This window comes from Solea solea, chromosome 5 (assembly GCF_958295425.1).
Source record: "Solea solea chromosome 5, fSolSol10.1, whole genome shotgun sequence".
NCBI lineage: Eukaryota > Metazoa > Chordata > Actinopteri > Pleuronectiformes > Soleidae > Solea > Solea solea.
In genome coordinates, this window is record NC_081138.1 from 29,450,506 (window position 1) to 29,472,546 (window position 22,041).

Here is a 22,041-nt window from a genome sequence, read left to right on the forward strand (position 1 = left end):
CCCACATCTTCTGAAATTTTACGGACCAAAACGATGACTCGATTAACCGGGGAAATAAAAGACGGATTAATCGATCATGAAAATAATAATAATCATGATGTCAAAATACTGAAAACATAAAATGAGTCAACAAAAAAAAAAAAAAAAACAACTTCTGGATGATCGAAATGTGCAATATTGATAAAAAAAAAAGATTCCATGAGCCGACCTGCTCATCTTCTCACAGCCGAGTAACGAGCAACTTCCTGCTCGACTCGAGACAGCCAATCACGAGCGCCGTGAGACCTGGATCAGACTGCTTATTGGCTCCCTGACACTGACGAGCTGCTGTTAAAACATGATCCCAAATGACGGCACATTTTCAATCATAGGCTGAAACAAAGAAAGTTTGATAGACGAGATTCCCATGAACTAATAAGAGTTTCTGCAGAGTTCAGAGCGTTAAATGGAAGCAAATTCAAACCCCTACACGTTGTGGCCTTAAATTGGATTCATTCCCATTCACATGTCGCCCCTTTGACTCTGAGACACCGTCGTGGTCCAATATACACGTCAGCCAGCAGTTATCAGGCGGTGAAAAGGAGACAAATTAATGAGGAAGCGCAATTTCATCCTGACATCCGTACATGTACACCCACTCACCCTTCACCCACACACAGGAACCGAGGGGATCAGTGCGACGCAGACAGACACAGACAAGAGTGGAAATTGCATTTTTATCAGTGCAGATTTCTTCTCTACCTGTTATCATTAAGCTGCGTGTATCGAGGCTGAGGATCTGGGTCGCCATCATTCACATCGTAGCTGGCGTCCGGGTCCTGTAGAAAAAATAAAAAGGTATGTATATATATAGATATAGATTATATATATATATATATATATATATATATATATAATATATATGTGTGTGTGTAGAAACAGAAACTGCTTCTTCAGAGTGAGTTTAGAGATTCAGATCAGCGAGCTTTCTCTGGTGGTACTTCAAAAAAAAGAAATACTGTTCTACTGGGTATGTGATCGGAGCAGAGCTGATGATGAGACAAATAACAAAAAATAAGTTAAATAACCATTTAAGGCCACCTCATCTCTCGCTCCATCTTAATCAATAAGTATTTAAAAGAAATCTCCAACTTTTTCTCTACAGAATCTATTCTTCAGACTCACTGATGCTGCCGTTTACGGGCATCTTTTCAAACGATGAAGCCGCCGGTGTCCACGTAAATCTCAACGTTAACGTTCGAGTCAGTGGAGGGCAGCAAAGAGTCATGTGTCTGACGGCAGCAAAGAGTCACGTGTCTGACGGCAGCAAAGAGTCACGTGTCTGACGGCAGCAACGTTCTCTTCACACGGAACCAAAAGTAGCCGAATAAACTCCTGAAATAAGTTCCGTCATTGTTTAAAATGACCGTAATTAGGGGTGTCACGGTTCTTCAAACGCTCAATTCCATTCCTAACTAAGAAAGTGCAGATTCTCATGTGTTTATAATTTAGGAAATGAACTCAGAACACATCAAAGCCACAAGTTCGAGCCACCGTTGGAACGGACGTCAGTGGTCATTGGCTCCATGTTTGTTCTGTTGTTATATTAAACAAAGTTTAAAGAGCAACCAAACATTATAACCCAATAAAAGTATTTTTTTATATTTAAGACCTGGCAAAACTGCACTCAAGACCTTTTAAAGCCTAAAATTCTGATTATTGTATTTTAGACTTTCTAAAACCCTGCTGTCAAACTATGGAATTGATTTTTTCATGAAGCCGGACTCAGTTCCTCTAAAAAAAATTTCAAAAGACGCCTTTTAAATCAAATTCCCCAATTGTCTGTATCATCGCTGTATTATATTATTGTACACTAGGAACACGTATTATTGTATTGTCTTTCTATAAAGCATATAGTTTATGGCACACTGTCTTCTGTATATGTCAGTGAGACTTTATATTTAAGTGGACTCTCCGTCTTTGTCCCTTTTGTGTGTCTCACCGTGCAAAAAATAAATCAAATCACAATAAAATAATCTAATGACCTTGTGCCGTCACTACTGGCTACACTGCCCACCACAAAATGTTCCAAATCATGTCTGTAAGCCCTCAGGAGACGAGAACAACAACAAAAAAGAAAAAAAGGACCGAATGAAGGCAGGAGGCGTCGTCTCTGTATCAAACACAGAGTGTAAACGATGCTAAACGAGGCAGAAAGGCCGCGCTCGGTTCCTCATCTTTCACGAAAATCAAGAAATCAGAGATGATACTCACGTAGTTCTGCATCAGGTCGGGGTGATTCTTCTCTATTCCATCATCCAGGATGGACACCACCACACCTTTACCTGTGTAGCCCGTCTGCCACGCAGCCTTGGCATTTAAGTCACGCTCGTTGCTGTTGTACTGTGGATGTAGAAAAGAGAGAGAGAGAGATGGAATCTAATTATCCTGGGGCCACGTAGGGCACAAAAAGACTGGAAGGACTATTAAGAACAGAACCTGCGGGAAAAGGGTGCCGCTTACTAAATGTATTACAAAAAAAACACTGATGTTTGTTCGCGAAGGGAAAGGGAAACAAAAGAGCATCTTTAGTCCAAAAAGCATCAGTGCCACATTTGAATTCACTGCATTTATTATTAATGTCAAGCTCAGTGAACTGGCTCACATGAACCATTCTGTGCTTTGTGATACGACTGTTGACATTCAACCTGACCTTTTGGTAGAAAAGTCAAATGTGGCTCCTCTTTTACCAAACATGCACCGCGTGGTGTCATCCGCCGCCGCCGCCGCCGCCGCCGCCGCCGCTTCCTGTTCAAATTTCATATCTCTTTCTCCGACACAAGGCGAGGGCCCGTGTTCAACACGACCCCGCGTCGTCACTGGCACTTTAACGCTTCAAAAGAAAATCAATTAAAGTTCAAAGTTGCGATGTGACATTCAGATGAGAGAAGGCGTGAATAATGAATCCATGTTCAAGGTCTCGCTTTGGAATATTTTCCCCTCTTCTTCCTCGATGTCGGCGTTCCCTGCGCACACACTGTGACTACGTCTCGAGCTCGCCAGCGTCTGAACAGCCTCTGCTTTCAGATCTGCCTCATCGTTTAGATAAATATCAGAACGATATCATTTATTCATAGCAACAGCAGATGCTGACCATTAACATCTGTCAATCAAGGAGACTCTGCCAACAGACGCACTCTCACTGACCAACTGGGTCCAGTATTTAATGAGGCACAGGCTTATTTACTGTCGAGGAGATAATGACAGCAAATCCTGCGTTTTCCTCTAATGTGCAGAGCACTGTGGCCGTCTGGAGCAGAGCTGCAGCTCTCCACAATCAGCAGAATCCAGCTTCACCTTTTTTTTAAAGCCAAATCAGTCCACTTTTATTGACGTGCAGCACAAGGACAAGTGACATCAAGGTCTAAGTACATCCTACAAACAGTAGGTGGAAACACGCCATTTGTATAGCGTTGTCGTCGACTGGTATTTTCAGATTTCCCGTCTCGCACTCGGATCGGATTTCTGACTCAAGTGAAAATGGAACGCGCCATTAATATGCGCACAGAGAAAAGCTCCACCCTCTTAAACCAAATGCATGAACTACGTACGGTGAAGAGTAAGAAAGAAACAGCAGAGCGAAAGAGAGAGAGAGAGAGTTGGTATGCTACGGCCACTGTAGTTCCCTGACAATCTTTCAATCAACATGAGGCTGCAATCTGCAGTCTCACCAGTAGATGGCACTACTGATTTTAAAGATGGAGGATAAAACAATATCAATTATTTCCTTCTGATTTCCAACTGTCCCTGTTGAAAATTGTACGGGAAGAGAAACACTGACTCAACAATTCTCTGACATTTACCAGACGATCGTCCGTACTGCCGATTGTAACATTTTCTTTTTTTTCTTTTTAATCTCGGGAACCTTTTCTGTCATATTTCACCAGATTTACATTCCTGCCGACAACTAACATGTTGCTCACGGCCGCGCCGACGTGCTACTATTTATATCTCGTCCAAAGTTCAGATGATTCAATCAGTGAAAGGATCTGAGGGAAGGGACGGGGAAGGTGTCGCTCTACTCTCCGAGTCCATTAGTGTTTAATGAGCTTTACGAGCGCACCAGGTGCCAACAGACTAAATAAAGTTTGATTTTTTTTATTTTATTTGCCGCGCAGCTTCATGCGAAGGACGAGGAAACAAATCCTCGAATCGTTCATATTTCTTGTTTTTCCAGCTTCTTAAACGTAAAGATTTCCTGGTTTCTTTGCTCCAGATAACAAAGAAATCATTAAAACGGACTCATTTTGGTTTGTGGACAAAACGAGACATTTGGGAACGTCGTCATTTCCAGGTTTTAGGAGAAATCTTTCAACATTTTACAGAGCAAACAAGTACTCGATTAATCGAGAAAGAAGTTTTGCCATTTTAGTTCCGGTTTATTGGCTTCACTGGGACAATGTAATGTAATTTTATGGACAAAAATTGGGATTCTGATGAATATTCATCATTTGCAGTACTAGAATTAATAATTATTCATGAGTAAATACTTATTTCAGCATTTGTGAAGCATTCCTTCTACATTAATATGTCATTTATGAGGGCAGTTATGTATGTTTTGCTCTTGATAAATAAGCTAATGTGTAATTCTTAAATTCTTACTCAATTAATGATGCATTTATGCATTTATTCCATTACAAACCAGTTATTTAGTTGATGTTAATGCAGGAGGAAAGCTTGTAAGTATTTACTAATGCTAAGCAGTTACTATAAAATATTACCTTTTGTTTGTCATACATGATTTTTCAGTTTCTTAGTACATATTCATGTACAACACACACACACTGAGAGAAATTGCTAATTAAACAGTTGCGAGTACAATCTTTTACGTTGAGTGACTCTGACACGAGCAGGCAGCAGGGCTTTTTATCGGCTTATTTGCCTGTCAAAGTGCCACTAACTATTCCAACACACTGGGAAAAAAAGGGAGTCTGTTAAAGCGCTGACATTCTGAACAACTGGTAATACAAGTCGCTTCTGCATCGCCGTGAATCTTCCTCTGCCTCGGGCAACCTCAGAGTAATTGAAGAAAAAGTGGAGCTGAACTGAAAACCCCCCGGGGGCATTTACCGCTGCTTTTAACAGTCCAGTGTATCAGTGACATTCTTCCGAGTCAAACGTTAAAAAAAAAAAAATCCATCAGCTGAAATTGAGCGAGAGAGAGCGGGGGAGGGAGAGAGAGAGCGCGCTACCAGATGAATCCCCTCCGTCTTTGTAGTCACGGCTGCCTCCGCACTTAAGTAAACCATCAATTTCTTAAAAATGTGCAATTTGGAATTCAAACGGCGCTCGCTATGCAAGTGCTACTATCAAAGCAGAATCCTTCAGGTCTAGTCGCACACACCATTTCACACAGAGACAGTGTATGTGGAGGCTCGTCTCTCCACACCGGGGAAACATCATGCCCCCGAAATTGATTTACCTGTATTGTCTCACGGCGGAGGATAAGCTGAAGAAGAGTGAGGCTCAGAATTACATCCACAGACGAAGAAAAATCGCTCGATTTTATTTTATTTTTGTGATTTTACTGATACATGGCCCACGATACCAATAAAATCACAAAACAACGATTGTCTGATAATCAATATTTTATCACGATCTCTGTCTAACTGAAGAAAACAAAACGTGAGCGTGAAAGGTTAATAGTGCAGGATTTCTCTTTTTTTTCAAAACACGGATAACAAAGTGCCTAAAGTCTATGTATCGAACGCGGATGGGGGCGTGTCTTAACTTAGCTTCCTCCGCTTCTTTTGTTTGAGCGGCGCCACCGCAAGGAGACATCAAGTAGTGAAACCGGCAGGGACCGCTTACTTTAGAGCGCCTTCATTTAGTAAATAAAATATCGATATCTGTCCTCGTATTGCACGAGGAAGGACGACAATAAGTCAATATTATGACCCAGCACTCGTACTCACCAGATACCACTGATCTCTGAACTTGGGATCTGAAGGCTCTGTAGGTTCCGTGTTAATATCCCTCTTTTTCCTCCGCTTCGACACCTGTTGTTCAGCCCAGGTCACCTAAAGAAGAGGAAGAAGCACATACATGAGAGTTAGACGATCCGTGGCAAAATCGTGCAGCTCTCCGCCGGCAAGCAATCCACTCACATTTAATGTTCAAGAGGCTAAAAACACGGAATGAGATCCAGGCATTCTCAAAAAGGTAAAATTCAGGAGGATTTATTGGAAGAAAAATCCGATTTTGGACCGCAGGCCATTCTCAATGCAAAGAAACGGCTTGTGACGTCACAGCAGCATCATTAGAACCTCATCCGTTCATCTTTCCTGAAGATAGCACGGACATACGTGTACATATTCAGAAAACAGGAAGCCTATCTTCACATGTGTCACATGTGAACATGGCCATGAGGACCATCACGTCAAATGCATTAATGGAGATGTCAATTCTCGACGGACTAACCTCCAACAGAGTGAGATTAGAGTCTCGCGGGGATATCGCAAAGAAAACTCGTTAATGAGACACGCTGATGAATTTATTTCCAGAACAACCAGAGACTAATTAAAATGTGTCGGCTGCCAGAATCTACTACACGTATTATGGCTGAGCCGTAAAACCATGCGACACAGAAACAGAGACACTCGTCAGATACAGACGAAGGAGACGCACATCTGTTGTCTGTGTCTGTCCAAACGAGATCAAATATCTGAACGCTTTGTGATGCAGCGAGCGTTTTCAGGATGACACTCGGACCACAGGAGCGGTCTTTGCTCGCTCTGACATGAGCTTTGAACCTTTTTGTCCTCGTACCAAATTCATTCCGTTTTTAATGATTTCTTTGTTGCGTGGAGCAGAATAAAAATATTCACATTTAAGAAGCTGAAACAATGATAAGACAAAAAAGCTTCTAACGCATGCAGCATGTTGTAATGTTCAAGGCTTTGACACTGACAGAGGAGAATGAACCAGTTTCTTCTCCCTCTGCAGAACTGGACCCGGGTAAAACGCTTGGATAGATAAGAACAGATTAAAAAAAAAGAAGAAGAGAAAAGACATCCCAACTTCCTGCCGCAAGGACAAAGCACCTGATGTGAAGGACAACCGAATCACAGTGCACCTCTCCCCTCACGCTCTCTCTCTGCAGATCACTGGAGACATTAGAGTAAAAAAGGAGAGACATAATGAAGGTCATCGTACTAACGCCAGTCCAACAGAAGCACAGCGGAAAGAGACGACCGTGTGTGAGTGTGTGAACATTCACATTTGTCTTGTCCTGTGAGAAGCTCGGGTCAGTGTGAGGATGAGGTCACAGCTGTGGCCGTTTGAAGAGCTGCCGACAAGGCCAAAACTTTTGATGACGCGAGTTAAAAAGTAGTTGGTCAGTCCAAACTTGGACATTACTTTGTGACTCATGGCTGTAGCGGAACGTGATGTGACCGTATTAACATTTTTCTTTAGAACCGTAACTTGTTGTGCAAGACAACTTGATTCCGTCTTCTCAGCCATGACTTCATCCAGTTTTTTTTTTTTGCTTTTCTCAGCACAAAACATCACACACACACATATAACAGCTATTAACTGACTATGCCGACGGTCTGCCTCCATCTCCCCAAGTCCCTGAATCCCCGTGCTTTCCCAGGATTAAAACATCGGTTACAAAATGAGTTGTGTCTGTGGTCTCCCACTGTTTTTAAAACCAAGCTCAGATTTGATAATCCTCTAGTGCGAAGATAGCTTAATTCCAGGAGGACTTGCTTGAGTTGCTATGACTGAGAACCTTTCAGAGAACAGTCCAGTTGCTTACGGCTAACTCCTGAAGATAACAATGACTGAGAACCTGAAATGAAACATCACTTTGGGAATTAAAGTCCTTAGACTGGAGCTCCAACGTGAAAGGGAAGGTCTACAAGATGGTAGTGAGCCCTGCTATGATGTATGTCCAGCAGCTGGAGATGGCAGAGCTGAAGATGCTGAGATCTTCCATTGGGAGTGACCAGGATGGACAGGACTAGAAATGAGGGACGGCTCAGGTTGAAGGGTTTGGAAATAAAGTAATAGAGTCAAGGTGGAGATGGGGTTTGGTCACGTGCAGAGGAGGGACAGTGATTATACTGGACAAAGGATGTTGAGGATGGAGCTGCCAGGAGAAAGGAGGAAAAGAGGACGACCACAGAGAAGGTTCATGGACGTTGTGAAGGAGGACTTGAGGACAGTTGGTGTAACAGGAGAGGATCCTAAAGGGAGAAGTTTGTTTTCCGTTTCCTGAAAGTTCAAAACTCTCGATCAAACATTCAACTCCCTCTAAATACACGTGTACAATCCGATCTTGACAGGTGACAGGAAATAACGTGACAAGAACGTGGACCATTTTCCGGAGGAGCAGCACCAAATTTAGTCTGAGTTCTCCATAAATGGCAGATTCTATTGTCACAGGGAGCTCATTATTTCTTGAGATGTTGAAAGAAACGCCTCTCAGTGTTTGAAAAAGTGGGAAAATAAATGACTGTGTCCACCCCCTGAATCAGATCTGCTTAAAAACTCTAATGGGTTCGTCCTTGGGCAGATCTCCACACTCCCATCAAGTTTAAAGACAATTAGTCCAGGAGTTTTTTTTTTTGGTGATAATTTGCTGCTTAAAAAAACCAAAAAACAGCAGCTTATGGCTCCATAAACTTTTCTTTGTGCTGCTGGCAGCCTGTAGACTTTTTCTGCTGCACTTTCCAGGTCTGCAGATTCACGTTGTACCGGCACAATTAAAGAGCAACATATATAACATTCTATCAAGGTGGTTAAGAATTATAATTTTTTATAATCACTGCAATATAATACTATAATACACACACAGGGGAGATCTGTGCGGAAATAATAAGGTAATGAAATATCATGTCGTGTCAAGTCATTACGGGCAGCCGTAGAAACTTTAAGTTAATTTGTACCTTGATCCATATTGGATTAGAGGGAGTTCACTTGCATCCCCAGAGATTCACACGCACACACCTATATGACATTATTATTCTTCACATGAAATGATCTCATTATTCTCGAGACTGTGGGAGGGAGAGACAGGACATTCACTCTGCGTCAGGCCTTAATATCGGCTTTTTTGTTTTAATGAAAATAGCAGCGTTGTGTGGAAAGGACAAAGACACTGTTGTGTTTTAAAAAAAAAAGAAAGAAAAAAAAGAGCTCCTTCCATGTGACCGGGTGATCTTCAGTCACAAGAAAAATTTTATTTTATCTTGCATCAGAAGACGGGGGGGGGGGGGGAATTTCCCCTTTTTCCATTCCCTTCACACTTTTAATCCTGTTTTCACACATACGCAGAGAGAGAGTCTCTGTTGTGAAAGGTTTGCAAGTCAATGCTCTTCAAACATGACAGGAAACTTGTGATGATGATGATGATGATGATGATGATGAACAAAGCAACTGGCTGTTTACCACAACTACCAAACAATCAAGCTGCAAGAGACACCAGTTATTTCCCACTGCTTTATTCACCCACTTAATATCTACTCTTAATGTCACACACATCGTCTTTGTTCTGTCAAAAGAAAACGGCAAAGACACAGAAAAATAATTTGTTTGGTAATTTTTACTTTCCATAAAAAAGTCTCCAAGTTAATGCAACAGATTGTGACATTGACCTCCGATTTGAAACCTCCAGATTTGCGATTTGGCCATCGCCATACTGTCATTTCACAACCAGGCACCTACTAGACGTACCGCTGGTAATCTGTCGATTATTTTCTCAATGGATAGACTTGAGAAAACATGAGAAACAAGAAACTGTTGATCAGTTTTTCCAAAACTTAAAAAGTATCTCAAATGTCTTGTTTTTGTTCAACCAACCAAAAGGTTGTGGTTTAAAATATTCACATTTAAGAAGCTGAAAAATCAGAGAGCTTGTTTTAATTTTACTTAAAAGGTACAAATATGTGTAAACGTAAACACACACACACACACACACACACACCCACACCCACACCCACAGAGATGCAACTGAAACTATAAGACTATTTTTGTGGGGACATTTTGTTCAGGCCCGACAACTTTAAATGGCTTTTTCAGGGTTAAGACCTGGTTTTAGGGTTAGGTTCTTAGTTGTAATGGTTCAGGCAGTGGTTCTCAAACCTTTCCTGTTGGGCCCCTCTTACTCTCACAAAATTGCAACAATGTGTCAAGTATAACATTTATTGAAAGAAACATTCTTCCTTCAGCAATACAAATAACCCTTAATGTTGCTTCCTGAGAAAGGAATTTTCAAATAAAAATATGAAAGATGCAATTATAACTATAGCAACGAAATGTTTTAAACAATAAATACATTTCGAGCAGCAGGCAGAATGAGCTCCTCTGCAATAATTTCTTTGTACGTGCAATTCTGAAGCTAGCTGTGCTTTGTTGTTTCCACCAGCAGTTTGTTTTAAACCACTTCCCTGCTTTCGGTATTGATAAAGTTTCCTCTTGAAAAACTCCAGTGGCTTACCAACGTAACTCAAGTGAAGTGTCTCTTCAATTTATTAGGTTTCATGCTGTCCACCTGCCAATGTTTTGAGACACAACACACAGAGAGGTCTTTCTTCTCCTACCACCACATTCACCGTGAATCTAAGTCTGAGCTATGAGATATTATCCAAACCTTGTCACCAGTGTAGATTTTGTTGTCACTAAAATGAGTCTGGGTTACTGCAAGACCTAAAGTTCCACCTGCTAAATTTTTGTTAGGACTTTAAAAAAACAAAAAACAAAAACAGAGCTGGAAAAAGTCTCCACGGCCCCCAAGGGGGGCCCGCCCTACAGTTTGAGGGTAAGATGCTAGGGAATTTCTTATTATTATGTCTATGAGGCGTCCTCACTAGGATATAAAACAAGTTTGTGTGTTTGTGTGCACTCTCAAACTGGAGAGCTTCTTCGCTCTCCAGTTTGAGAGTTTGTGTACCTGTCCCTCAGGCTCTGTTGCAAATTCACCATGGGTTGAATTAATTCTGCGGATTGCACTGCATAAATAAACGATGACACCGAACTGGTGAACTGAAAAACAGCTCCTCAAAATTGAAACGCAAGGAACTTACATTTCTACATTTATTATCAAGAGACCTCCTCTTGATAACATGGCCGTGTACGTCTGAGTCTGCCTCCGTAGGTGGCGCCGTGCGTATTGAACCAGTTTCCCGTTGACCTTTTACGTCACAGAAAAAAAAACAGTGAATGATTTCCGGCAACAGTTCCGCAGTTTGTACGCCGTCTCCTTCGGAACGCCAATCCGACTCCAGTCCGACTAAGCGTATACATGCAGGAGTAATCAGACTATGAATCGCATAATCGACTAAAGTCTTAGTCGGACTAACGTGTTTACATGCTATTAAGAAAACCAACTTATTGTCTTCGTGTGACTAAAGTCAGACTTTTAACTGGTATAGCGAAATTAGCTTCAGATGAGCGAGAGATTAGGGGATTCTAATATGTTGTTATTCGTTTCATTTTCTAAGCACTGTGGTCAAACGTAGGACAGTATTTCTGATTATCTGATTCTGAAGTAACACCAGAAGAAGCGCATCTACCACTGGTGGTACACGTACCACAGTTTGAGAACCATGGTCCTTTTTTAATAAAAAAAAAAAAAAAAAAACACCTGCTGGTTGCTCTCTTATATTGGATGAAATAAAACATTACAGTTAAATTGAAATAAATGTTCTCACTTCCGACCAATTTCTATATTAGGGTGAAAAACATGGCATATTTTTGCAACCAATTCCATAACTTTTACAGATTATATTCTCAACAACAAATACTTCCATAATATCCTTATGTACCTTTGATGTTAAATATTTTGTTATATAATAGCCTGTGACAGAACACAGAGTTGACAAATGGCCTTTCCATAATGAATGAGCTTTGAAAAGAAAGAAATAAGCGCCTATCTCCCACGTCCAGACTTATGTGGTGCAGAACTAATGCTCACAAACACGCTGCTCGCTTCGTGTTTACGCGCCGAGTCGGAGCCATCGACCCCACCCTTCTCATTTTGCTCGCTCGCCGTCTTGTCCTTCATCGTCACACAAACAAAGTTTCCTCTGAGCGAGTCCCAGCAGAAGCCTCAAAAAAAGCATCACATTACTGCGAGGGAGTAACAAAATCCAATTACAGTGCAGATCAAGGGTCCCACAGTGGCGCAGTCGAGTCACTGAAGCCCTAGTCCGCGTCTCAAGCTCGAGTCCCACATCGAGAATCAAGAGTCAAGTCCCCATTACGCCAGTCCAAGATTGAAGATGGTAAATGGTCTTGTGATTTTCTCGTTCTTGACGAAACACTCGGAGCACTCTACACCACACTCAGCTATTCACGGGCATTCATACATCACACATGCACTGCTCAAAACATGAAGGGACCACTTATTCGGTTGCAGTCAGATTTCCTGAGAGATTTTGAGTGGGTTGGGGGGGTTTTGTTGAAGAAAAGACTTCACCAATCAAGTTTTTATGTGTTCCTTTAATCTTTTTTAAAGCAAATATTGCTCTCTTTCTATCAAGTGTCATTCTCAACGACTTGTTTATATTAGTCACCAAGCTACAGATAAAATAGAACAAAAGAGGGGGAAAAAAATGCAATAAAGATACTCAAAACAAATTGCCTGAAAGGTTGCAGGTTGAAGAAACGCCGAACCTTAACTTACCCAAACTTAAATATGACACACAGTCCAGTTAATAAAAACAAATCACTGCATTATTTTACAATAATTACGTCCTAGCATCTCATCTCTAACAGATTACGCTCATTGTCAAGATATCAAGTAAATTTGAGTAATTTATAGACATGTTAGTAAAATTAATAATTTGCTAGTTTGCTAAATTAATAGTTATTTAAAAAAAATATTCACCTAAATTGTAACTAAAAAGGTTCAGGAAAATTCTGCTCATTTGTTTAGGGACCCTAAATAAATCTCCCCTTTTCCATCTGTGGCCTCTGAACCAGCCTTTGGACATCACTGCACACATGTACTTTTTCTATTTTACTTTTTAAGTTGTTGCCCTAATTATGTAAAAAAAAAAAAATAAAAAAAAAATAAATAAATAAATAAGCAACAGCTAGAGCTTATAAATAATGTACAATTGATGGATGGTTCATTATTTTTTGCTGCCAAAGAATTGATTATTTTATTCCTTTATTTAAGTAGATTTTTGTTACCGCAAGATCGCAGATTCCTGCAGGGACCGTCTGTTACTGTACAATCTCAATAAAACCTCAACCACAACCCAAACAGAGTTCTGTGTTTCTGAGGCGGAATCCTTTTTCACTTCCCCGCTTCCTCTTAACTCGGCAAACAAACACGGAAAAAAGTGACGCAGCCTAAAACATCAAACAAAGCAGCGACAGAACACGGAGGCCGCAGATAAAACAAAAAAAAAAAACCCAGGCTTTACATTTTCAACAGACACCCATTAATGGGGGTTTCTGTGAGGCGGTCTACGGGATCTGGCAGCGGTCCACGTGTAATTAAACACTCTTCAAAGACACTTTACTGAGCCTTTTGTTCAGACTTCATCTCTCCACCGGTTTAAAAACATGACGGCACTTTCTCTCTCCTCCTCCTTCTCCCAAATGGTTTTACAGGAAAACACACACACACACACACACACACACACACACAGCTGATAAATGGACAGAAATCAAATCTGTAATAATGAGGTTGTTTTAAGCTGCTTTTATCACGCCGTTAATAACGGAAATGTAATTCAAATGATGTTCCGATCGGACCCAGATGGAGATTTGGTAAATAAATACCGCCGAGTTATTGCGGAATTTCCAACTCAGGCTCCCCTCAATTAAAACCAAACAAATAACAAATCCCAGATTAAATCCTTGCAGGTTGGAGGAAAAGCTAAGCCGATGCTTCCTGAGGAGACCGGAGGGACGTGAAGCAAACTGCTTCACTTTCTCTCAGGAGCTGTGGGGGGAAGAGAGGAATTCAACAACAGGAAACTGAGTCGCAGTGTTTAAGGAAATCCCGCAGAGGGACGCGGACCATTTTCAAACAAATACAGCAGAAGTGGATTTATTCCCAGCATGCACGTGCACTGTGGAGCAGCACTTTCAGCTTATGTAACACGACTGCGCTCATATTTACGTGAAGACTTCTCTATGTTGCTATAATTGTCTTTGGAGAATCACCATTTCCTGAAATGACTGGACAAAGTTAAGATGCTTAAGTCGATATAAACTGAGATCATCTTCCAAAAAAACAAAGGAGATGAAAGCGTGAGAAACGTTTCTTTGAATTTTAGAGAAAATTATATATAGAGAGAGAACTCATTTGATGGTAAATATTAAATCTGTATTTATAAAAGCAATCAAAACTGCAGTTTTAAAATCAATTATTTGGTTCTAGAGTTGTTGTTTTTTTAATATAATTGAAACATGAATGTGCGACAATAGATGCACCACATTGCAGTAGAGAACTTGTTTTTATAAATGCAATTATTGATAAAACGTTTCTTTGTATGCTTTCTATATATTACATATGTTACTGTGTTTATCCGTTTTCCCACTCTGGAGTTTTTTTATTTTATTATGCTTTCATAGTTGTTCTGTCACATCACAAAGGTGTCGCTAATGTCCCACATTTACAATGTCAACCCATCTACAGTCAAAGACTGACCGAGTACTACTCATTAACCTGGTCGACGTGTTTAAATGTCTTGAGGGAAACGCAGACAATTTGCAACCCTATTGTCAACGCATCATAAAGCACAGAGGTTAGGGGGGGTTGCCATGGCAACGAATACATTCCCAGGTGAGTCAGAGATCGTGGAAAAACGAGGTGTCGGACACGGAGCAAAATGGATCTGTCTGGTACATAAAGTACACTGTTTACTATTGGCTACATGAAGTCTGAACAGACTCGGATCAATTTTTCATCCGGAAGCCATTGTGCTGTGGATGTAGCAGCTGTCGACGGAAAAACCTGCCGCACTTAAACGCGCTCTTCACCCCCGACAGCTCTGTCAGCCTGTGAACCGTGGAGGAGCACAAACAAATAAATAGGAGCCGGCACTTCCACTTAATATCTGCACGATGACAGCTCGTGTCAGCGAGCGATGCATCAAAGGTCGCGCTGGGGAGGGTTTTTCTTTTCTTTATGACAGTTGTCTTTGTTTCAGTGACACAAACTACTGTCGTCAAGTGAAACTACAAGAAAGAAATTACAATAAATATTTTAAATGTGTATCTCAATTATAAATCCAATATCGATCGACAGCCCACAGTGTTGTGGTGTGGTTGAGTTTTTGAGAAGTAATATTTGATGTAGATGCTTTGGCTTCTCTGTCAGGACCTCAGTCGAACCTCATTCACATCCATAAATGCAGTGTATGCCCTTATAATCATTCAAAAACCTTACCTTAGGCTCATTTATTAGGCGAACATGTGTCCCTCTGTGAACCGACAGCGACCTCTTCACCACTGCACGATGCCGGAAGTGATAATAATCACCAAATACCTAGAAAGAAAGATCACATCTGTTATTACATGTGCACAATAACTTCTCTCTTTAAGTCTGAGAATATCCTGAAGCCAAAGTCCTGAACTGTATATTTTAAATACATTTAAATCAAGTAAAAATAATTACTTGAAATGTTAATGTCAATTTGAAACAGACCTACAAAACAAAAAGGTAAATAACATCATTAAGATGCACTTAGGTAAGTGGATTTGCAGATCAGATCTGATCCACTGTTATGTTTTGCTCAGGGTTTTTTTCCATAATTAACATAAATACTAGGACTGGTCAATGTGAAGATGTCAGTCCTGCGATTATTTCACAGAAAATACAGAAAATATCATTTGAAAAGTAGTAGATTCGGGAAACTACAAGTGCTTGCCATATATCGAAAGTTATTTTGGAAAAAAGAGGCTGAAAGACTCACTCATTGAACATGTTTTGACAATTCTACAGCCATAAAATCAAAATTAGATAAGAGGGTTAAATGGAGCAAAGAAAGCGCAGAATATTCACATTCAAGACGCCAAAAAAATCATCAACTCTCAAACCGATGAATCAACCACCTGATTGATTTAGTCATCTATCAATGTTGCATCTCCTAATCTAGATTAAAGAGTATGCAGTGTATGAGATGTTTTCATGTCCGTACAGTCAGACGCCATTTTTAGCAACAAACATCTGTGAGGGCGCGCAGTGTTAACAGCTCCATATGCTGTGAAGCGTTAGTGATTCTGCTGAAGAGAATCTGGGGATAAATCATCAGACTGAGCCATAAACTAAATTACCACTGAACTTCCATTACATGCAGCATAAATACATGAAGGTGTGTTTAACAAAAAAAAGGAGCATAATTATACACATCTGTTCTAAGAAAGGGACGGTTATGTGTCCCGGCAAAGGTGAAGGTGGTGTTGTGCCACTGCACACACACGTTTCAACATTCCTTTACTGCAAAGGAGGCACAAATCAGTCCTCCAACCTCCTCTGTTCCCATTTAATCACAGTAAACAGGCCGATTCCAGCTGGGAACGACACAAAAGGGCCCGGCACACAAAGACTGTGCACAATGGGGAGGCTGCAACCAAGAAGGAAGACACACTTCCCAGAGATATTCAGCTCAGACCTGGAAACACCATTATCCTCTGTCTCTGTGTGTGTGTGTGTGTGTGTGTGTGTAAACTGTGAAAAAAAAATTAGGCTGCAAAAAGGGAACAAAAAGCTGACTTTCAAAGCCATTAGCCGAGGAGAAAAATAACAGCAGGTCGTGGGTCCATTGTGTTGAAACCAGAAAAAGCCTGTGAGGCTGGGGACACTGATCAAAGACAGTGTCCATTAAGAAACTCCAAAATAGGTCCAACACCAATTAAGACAAGGCAGAGATGGCAGATTCATCCATTAAAGCGATGTTTTTAAAGACGACTCAAGAGCCATTAGTGGATAATGCACCGTGCACTGTGCCTTTTTCATCAGACGCACATGAAAATGAGAATCCAGTCAAAAGCTTGTTTTATCTCATCGGCTTTTTGTCCACACGGACCTGGGGTTTCGGGAGCAGTGAAAACGACACTGTTGTGTTTTCATGTTTACAACCAATGCGCTATGTTGTCATGGTCCCACCATTGTCAAGTTCGTTCCCTTTATGATAACTCTGTTTCTATGATTGCATACGTAACGCACACAGCTCTGCACATCTGCTGCCGCTCCCTCTTCACCTCCCCTGGACTCCCCTGTGTTGTGTTTTCATGTTACACTGATGGAGGAGATGTCGTGCAGAGAGTTTGGGGCGTTTGGGATTGTGATCGAGACCTGTTGGCTTGGGCTTTCAAACACGGTCGCTGCTGGCTCCCAAAACCTTGCGGAGGGCAAGAGGAGAGTATCAATATCGTCAGAAATTGTTCTACAAAAATCACATTAAATTAAACACCACTCAGGGAAATGAAATGGCAACATAAATCAAATTTAATTTCATTCAATTTCACGCCATTTGCACTGAATTCAAATTATACTCCTTAACAACACTCTTGGCCGTTTGTCTCAACCAGACGTCAGCCTTTGGTACGAGAAGAGACTGTGGGGCGTGGAAGAAACACCCGTCGCAAGGGAGTTACGTTTTTCTGTTGCCCGACGAGCTGACTGTCGGTAGGTGGAGCTGGTCAACCTCCACCGGGACCGGACCGTACCATTTCCCTCTGGTAACTCAAGGGAAGGGTGCCGAAAATGCCAGGTTATTTAGGTACTATTCCAAATGGAAACAACAAAAAAACTGTACCAAACTGAACCGTGTCCCCGTCTGGACACATGGATTCAAATGCAAACATTTACTTACACATGGACAAGCGGTCAGTGGACATTAAAACCCACTCAACTCTTTCAAATATATGCACACACACACACACACACACATGGCTCTCACAAAACACAAAATGAAGCCAGTTGCAGCTCAATCACCGCGTGGCATTCAGCAACAACGCCAACGGTGCATGTCTTCCACCGTCTAATCTCACGAATGCATCGCTCCTGTGACGCGTTTAGCCTTTTTTTCTTCTTTTTTTCCACTGGAAAAAGACGACCATTTACGCCATTAGGGACGGAGAAATGATGTGGAAACAGTTCAGGCCTGTTGACCAGTGACCACCATTGATAGAGCACAACAAGCTGGACTGGCGTTCTCAGCATTAATCCATCAGCCTCATTAAAATGCATTGTAGCAGACAAGTGAAATTACTGTCTGCTGGTTTGTTTGCATGTTTGCCCCCACGCCGTCGGCCAAATTTACCTTGTAGGAAAGCACTTACGAAGGAGTCTGGTTTCTCATCTCCAGTGACTGTTGACACAATTAGGTTTTACAAAAGAGACAAACTCCACTGTGTCTGGAGACGCATGCTGACAGAGGTTTTGCGGGGCTGCAAGAAAGTGATAGGGAAATGTTTTCCATATGGAATTGTGAACATTGACAACAAAACCCATGGATTGTACACCCAAAGGAGGCATTTTTAAGCTGCAGTTAAACTACGGACACATCAATCATGACATGATATTCTTTCGTCTGGCTGCATTTGATTAAAGAGCCGCGAGATGTAGGACATTACCATATTTAGTTTGTGCATCAGAGACTTGAGAGATAGATTGAGAAAATGAACCCAACACAGTCACAAGCCTCTTAAAATAGTTCAGCAACTTGTTTGCATAATGGGGGTCTAATTATTCAGGTTCTGCAAAATGTCTTTTAAAGCAGGGCAGACCAGACCGAGCTGACCCACACATCTGTCTCATGGACAAAAGCTCCGGTTAGTCGATACATCTTCTCTACTCATTGCTGTCATTTGTATAACAGCAGTCACTCCTCACTCAGTATCACTCATCTTTATATGGCACCAAGGTCATGTAAAGCAAGGCAAGGATAATTCAATAACTACTTTGTATGGCACATTTTTACAGCAAGGCAAACCAAAGGCAATTTATTTACAGGACGTATACAAAGCCATGATGCAAAAGCAACATTCAGACTCAGATTGGTATAATATATCATAAGATTAATCAAGTACAATATACAGGCTACAAATACAAGGTTTTCTGAACCTGGATGAGAGAAACTCTTCCTCAGACTGGTTAAATCCTACATGCTGCATTTTTTCATGGGCCGATGAATTGATTGGGCCAATTACTCAGGCTAATATCTGCAATGTTTCTACATTTAGATCTAAAAAACATGACAAATAAAACTTTTGTCATCCAAAGTTTTACGTAATTGATAAACCCTTTCATATATTCAATATCTAGTTATATATTAATTTAATTGAAAATACAATTGCACTGCAGACATAAAATATAGATTGGAGACCGACTGTTGACATGTTGTTCAATAACTGGATCATGACGGAGAACTGAGTAAAATGGCGGGGTGGTGGGCTTCTCCCGAACACAACAGACTACTAGACATCCAGCAGGCTTTTTGTCTCATCAGGACGACGAGCTTTGTTCGAGCACGGGCGTTTTCTGCAGCTTCTAAAGAATATTTACGCCGATCACACGGGAGTGACGTTTTTCCTGTCGCTCAATCAGATGACTGTTGTGTGTGGAGCCGGTCGAACCATACCATCCTTCGTGGTACACGAAGGAAGGGTACAAAAGAATGGAACCGCTGGGGCCGATTATTTACGTACCATAATGTACCGAAATGAAGCGTTCCACTTGGTGGAAACACGGCTCTAGTGCCAGTCCCATGCCTAAATAAATAAAGAAGGTGGGGAAGGAGAAGAACTGTAGCTCAAGTTGACTTGCAATATATTTTCAAGTCAAGCATTCGAAAAGTATTTGACGAGCATTGTATTGACGAGCACGAGGCACATCACAATATGAACTTAACTGTGAAAAAAATAACACAGAACAATTAATTAGCAGTGATTGTGATTTGCAAATTGCACAGTAACAAATGGCATTTTTAATTAATTGTTCAGTGCGAAATTTGAGGCTAATTGGACAAGATACTGACTCTATTCATGGCAAAAAGCTCTGCAGCGTTTCCCTTATATGCTTTCAGCAGTGGTGTCACACTACTGCTCGAATATCGAGCACTGCTGCCACAGATTCCACACAATCATTTATATCAATGTGCCACTTATAATTAGCACTCAAAATTGGCACAAACGCCATAAATTAAGACAGAGGGGACAAAAATCTACACGGATTATTAGGCCATTAGATTTAAATCATGTTTGACTGACAGAACTGGAGCGTGCCATCTCGACAGCTGAAAATATTCTGGGGGAAGCGCCACAGCTGTGAGATGGAGAGCTCGCCCACTGCAGCACACCTCGACATTATGCAGTGGCTGAGCGTGTAAAAACTGGAGTGTAATGGCAGAGCTGCTACAGGGCTGTAAGCTCACTGGTCCACGCTGTCCTCAGATGACCGACCCCTTCACAGTCAGGTCTTTATAGCGAGGGTAAAGTTATATAAGCACAAGGCAGCACACACACACCACGTTTGGTAGACCTTATAAACAGCCTGTTGTATTAACGTCACACAGTCAATGGTCATCAGTTATAGGAAAGTGCATGACTCGGAGCAGTTGTTCAGGAAGACGATCCGTAAGTGAGGTCACGATCATGGATGTTTTCGGTGTTTGACTGGAGAACATTTGTATTGGGTCTGTATTTATAAAAAGAAAAAGGGATGACCACTCAAAGCTGCTTCACACTACAGTTTCTCCATTCACCAATTCACAGCCATTTACACACATTCACACTAGGTGCATCTAAGGGCAGTGCCGGCAAAACGATCAGGAGCACAGTTACTGTGACCGTTCACAACAAATTAAAAAGACACAAATCAAATCTTTCTACTGCGATGGCGACCCAATTTGTGGTGCATCTTGTTTAGTTTGTGGACTTTGTGCGTTTGCAGAAGTGATAAAAATGTACAAGCTTCCTTGAATACATCTCAAAACTGCTCCCCTTATCTCAACACACAGTAGATCATGCAGACGGGAGGAAATTTACTAGGGTCTTTGAATGCATCTCCGCTCAATGAGCTGTGATAATCCCTGCATTACTTCTGGTTAAGGATAAAACAAGGAAAAAAAGGCAAAGATACCACTGATCAACTATGAGTGACTACTCATATAATGCTTCACCTTAATCGAAAAATTTCAAATTAGTTGATTCTGATAATCATTTCAATAAAATTGAAAATTAAAATTTTTAAACATCTTTATGGACAGAAAATATTTCACAAAAATAAGCCCAACATTTAACAGTAATCAGGTGTTTCATGTGTGTTTGCACCGTATACAACCACACAAATATTAAAACATTAAACCTTTATTATATGGTTATTAAATGATTGCCCAGCCAAACCTGACAGTTTGACATTTGAACTTCAGCCTCATGATGGGGGGGTGCAGCCACTTCTAAACCCACAGTGGAGCAAATCAAAAACAAAACACTCGGAAGAAGCTGAATCAAGTCGATGTCGAGCTCTTGACCTCGTTTTATTCTTTGATGAGGAGCAAAGAAAAGTCCATAAAAAATTGAGGTTTGGGTTCGTAAAGTTGGCCTCTTGCCACATTTGACCGACGCGAGTCTGCGCATTGTGCATAAAAGTTGAGAGTGTTTGAAACTTTTAAGCACTTTGGGGTGAATGAAAGATTGAGGCCTTATCCACGCAGACACTAGAACTTTCTCTATGCATTATTTCTCTTTTGGGTCTTAAAAAAAGTTTTCAGTAAACATCTTCATACACACGAAACCCCTAAGAATGACTCTAAATGCTGTGGTATATACACCAAACTCACAAACAAAGATGACGATGGCGACGAAGAGCAAGAGAGTGGTGATGCTATGACATCGTTTTCCCAAAATTGGGTACTGGTTGTATACATAAACATGCGAGGATGGCATTTTCTGTGACCCGTTTTCCAAAGATAGCATTTTAGGGCACCCAAAACATTTGCGGATTCTCCCAACTTTTACGTATACATCGTATTGGGGCCTGTTGACAAGAGAACTGCCCTTTGGAGCAAATTAAGTTGTTGTGAGACGCGT

The 22,041-nt window shown here is 41.1% G+C and overlaps 1 protein-coding gene across 3 annotated transcripts in view; it reads right to left on the reverse strand.

Annotated features, from left to right (window-relative positions):
* furina (furin (paired basic amino acid cleaving enzyme) a) overlaps positions 1-22,041 on the reverse strand; it is a 96,164-nt gene that overhangs the window by 35,434 nt on the left and 38,689 nt on the right. For all 3 annotated transcript variants that reach the window (XM_058628787.1, XM_058628786.1, XM_058628788.1), the window contains exons 3-6: positions 15,395-15,493; positions 5,955-6,059; positions 2,254-2,382; positions 742-818 (exon numbers count right to left, since the gene is read on the reverse strand). In XM_058628787.1, the coding sequence (XP_058484770.1) occupies positions 742-818; positions 2,254-2,382; positions 5,955-6,059; positions 15,395-15,493 (410 nt within the window). The remainder of the gene's footprint in view (positions 1-741; positions 819-2,253; positions 2,383-5,954; positions 6,060-15,394; positions 15,494-22,041) is intronic.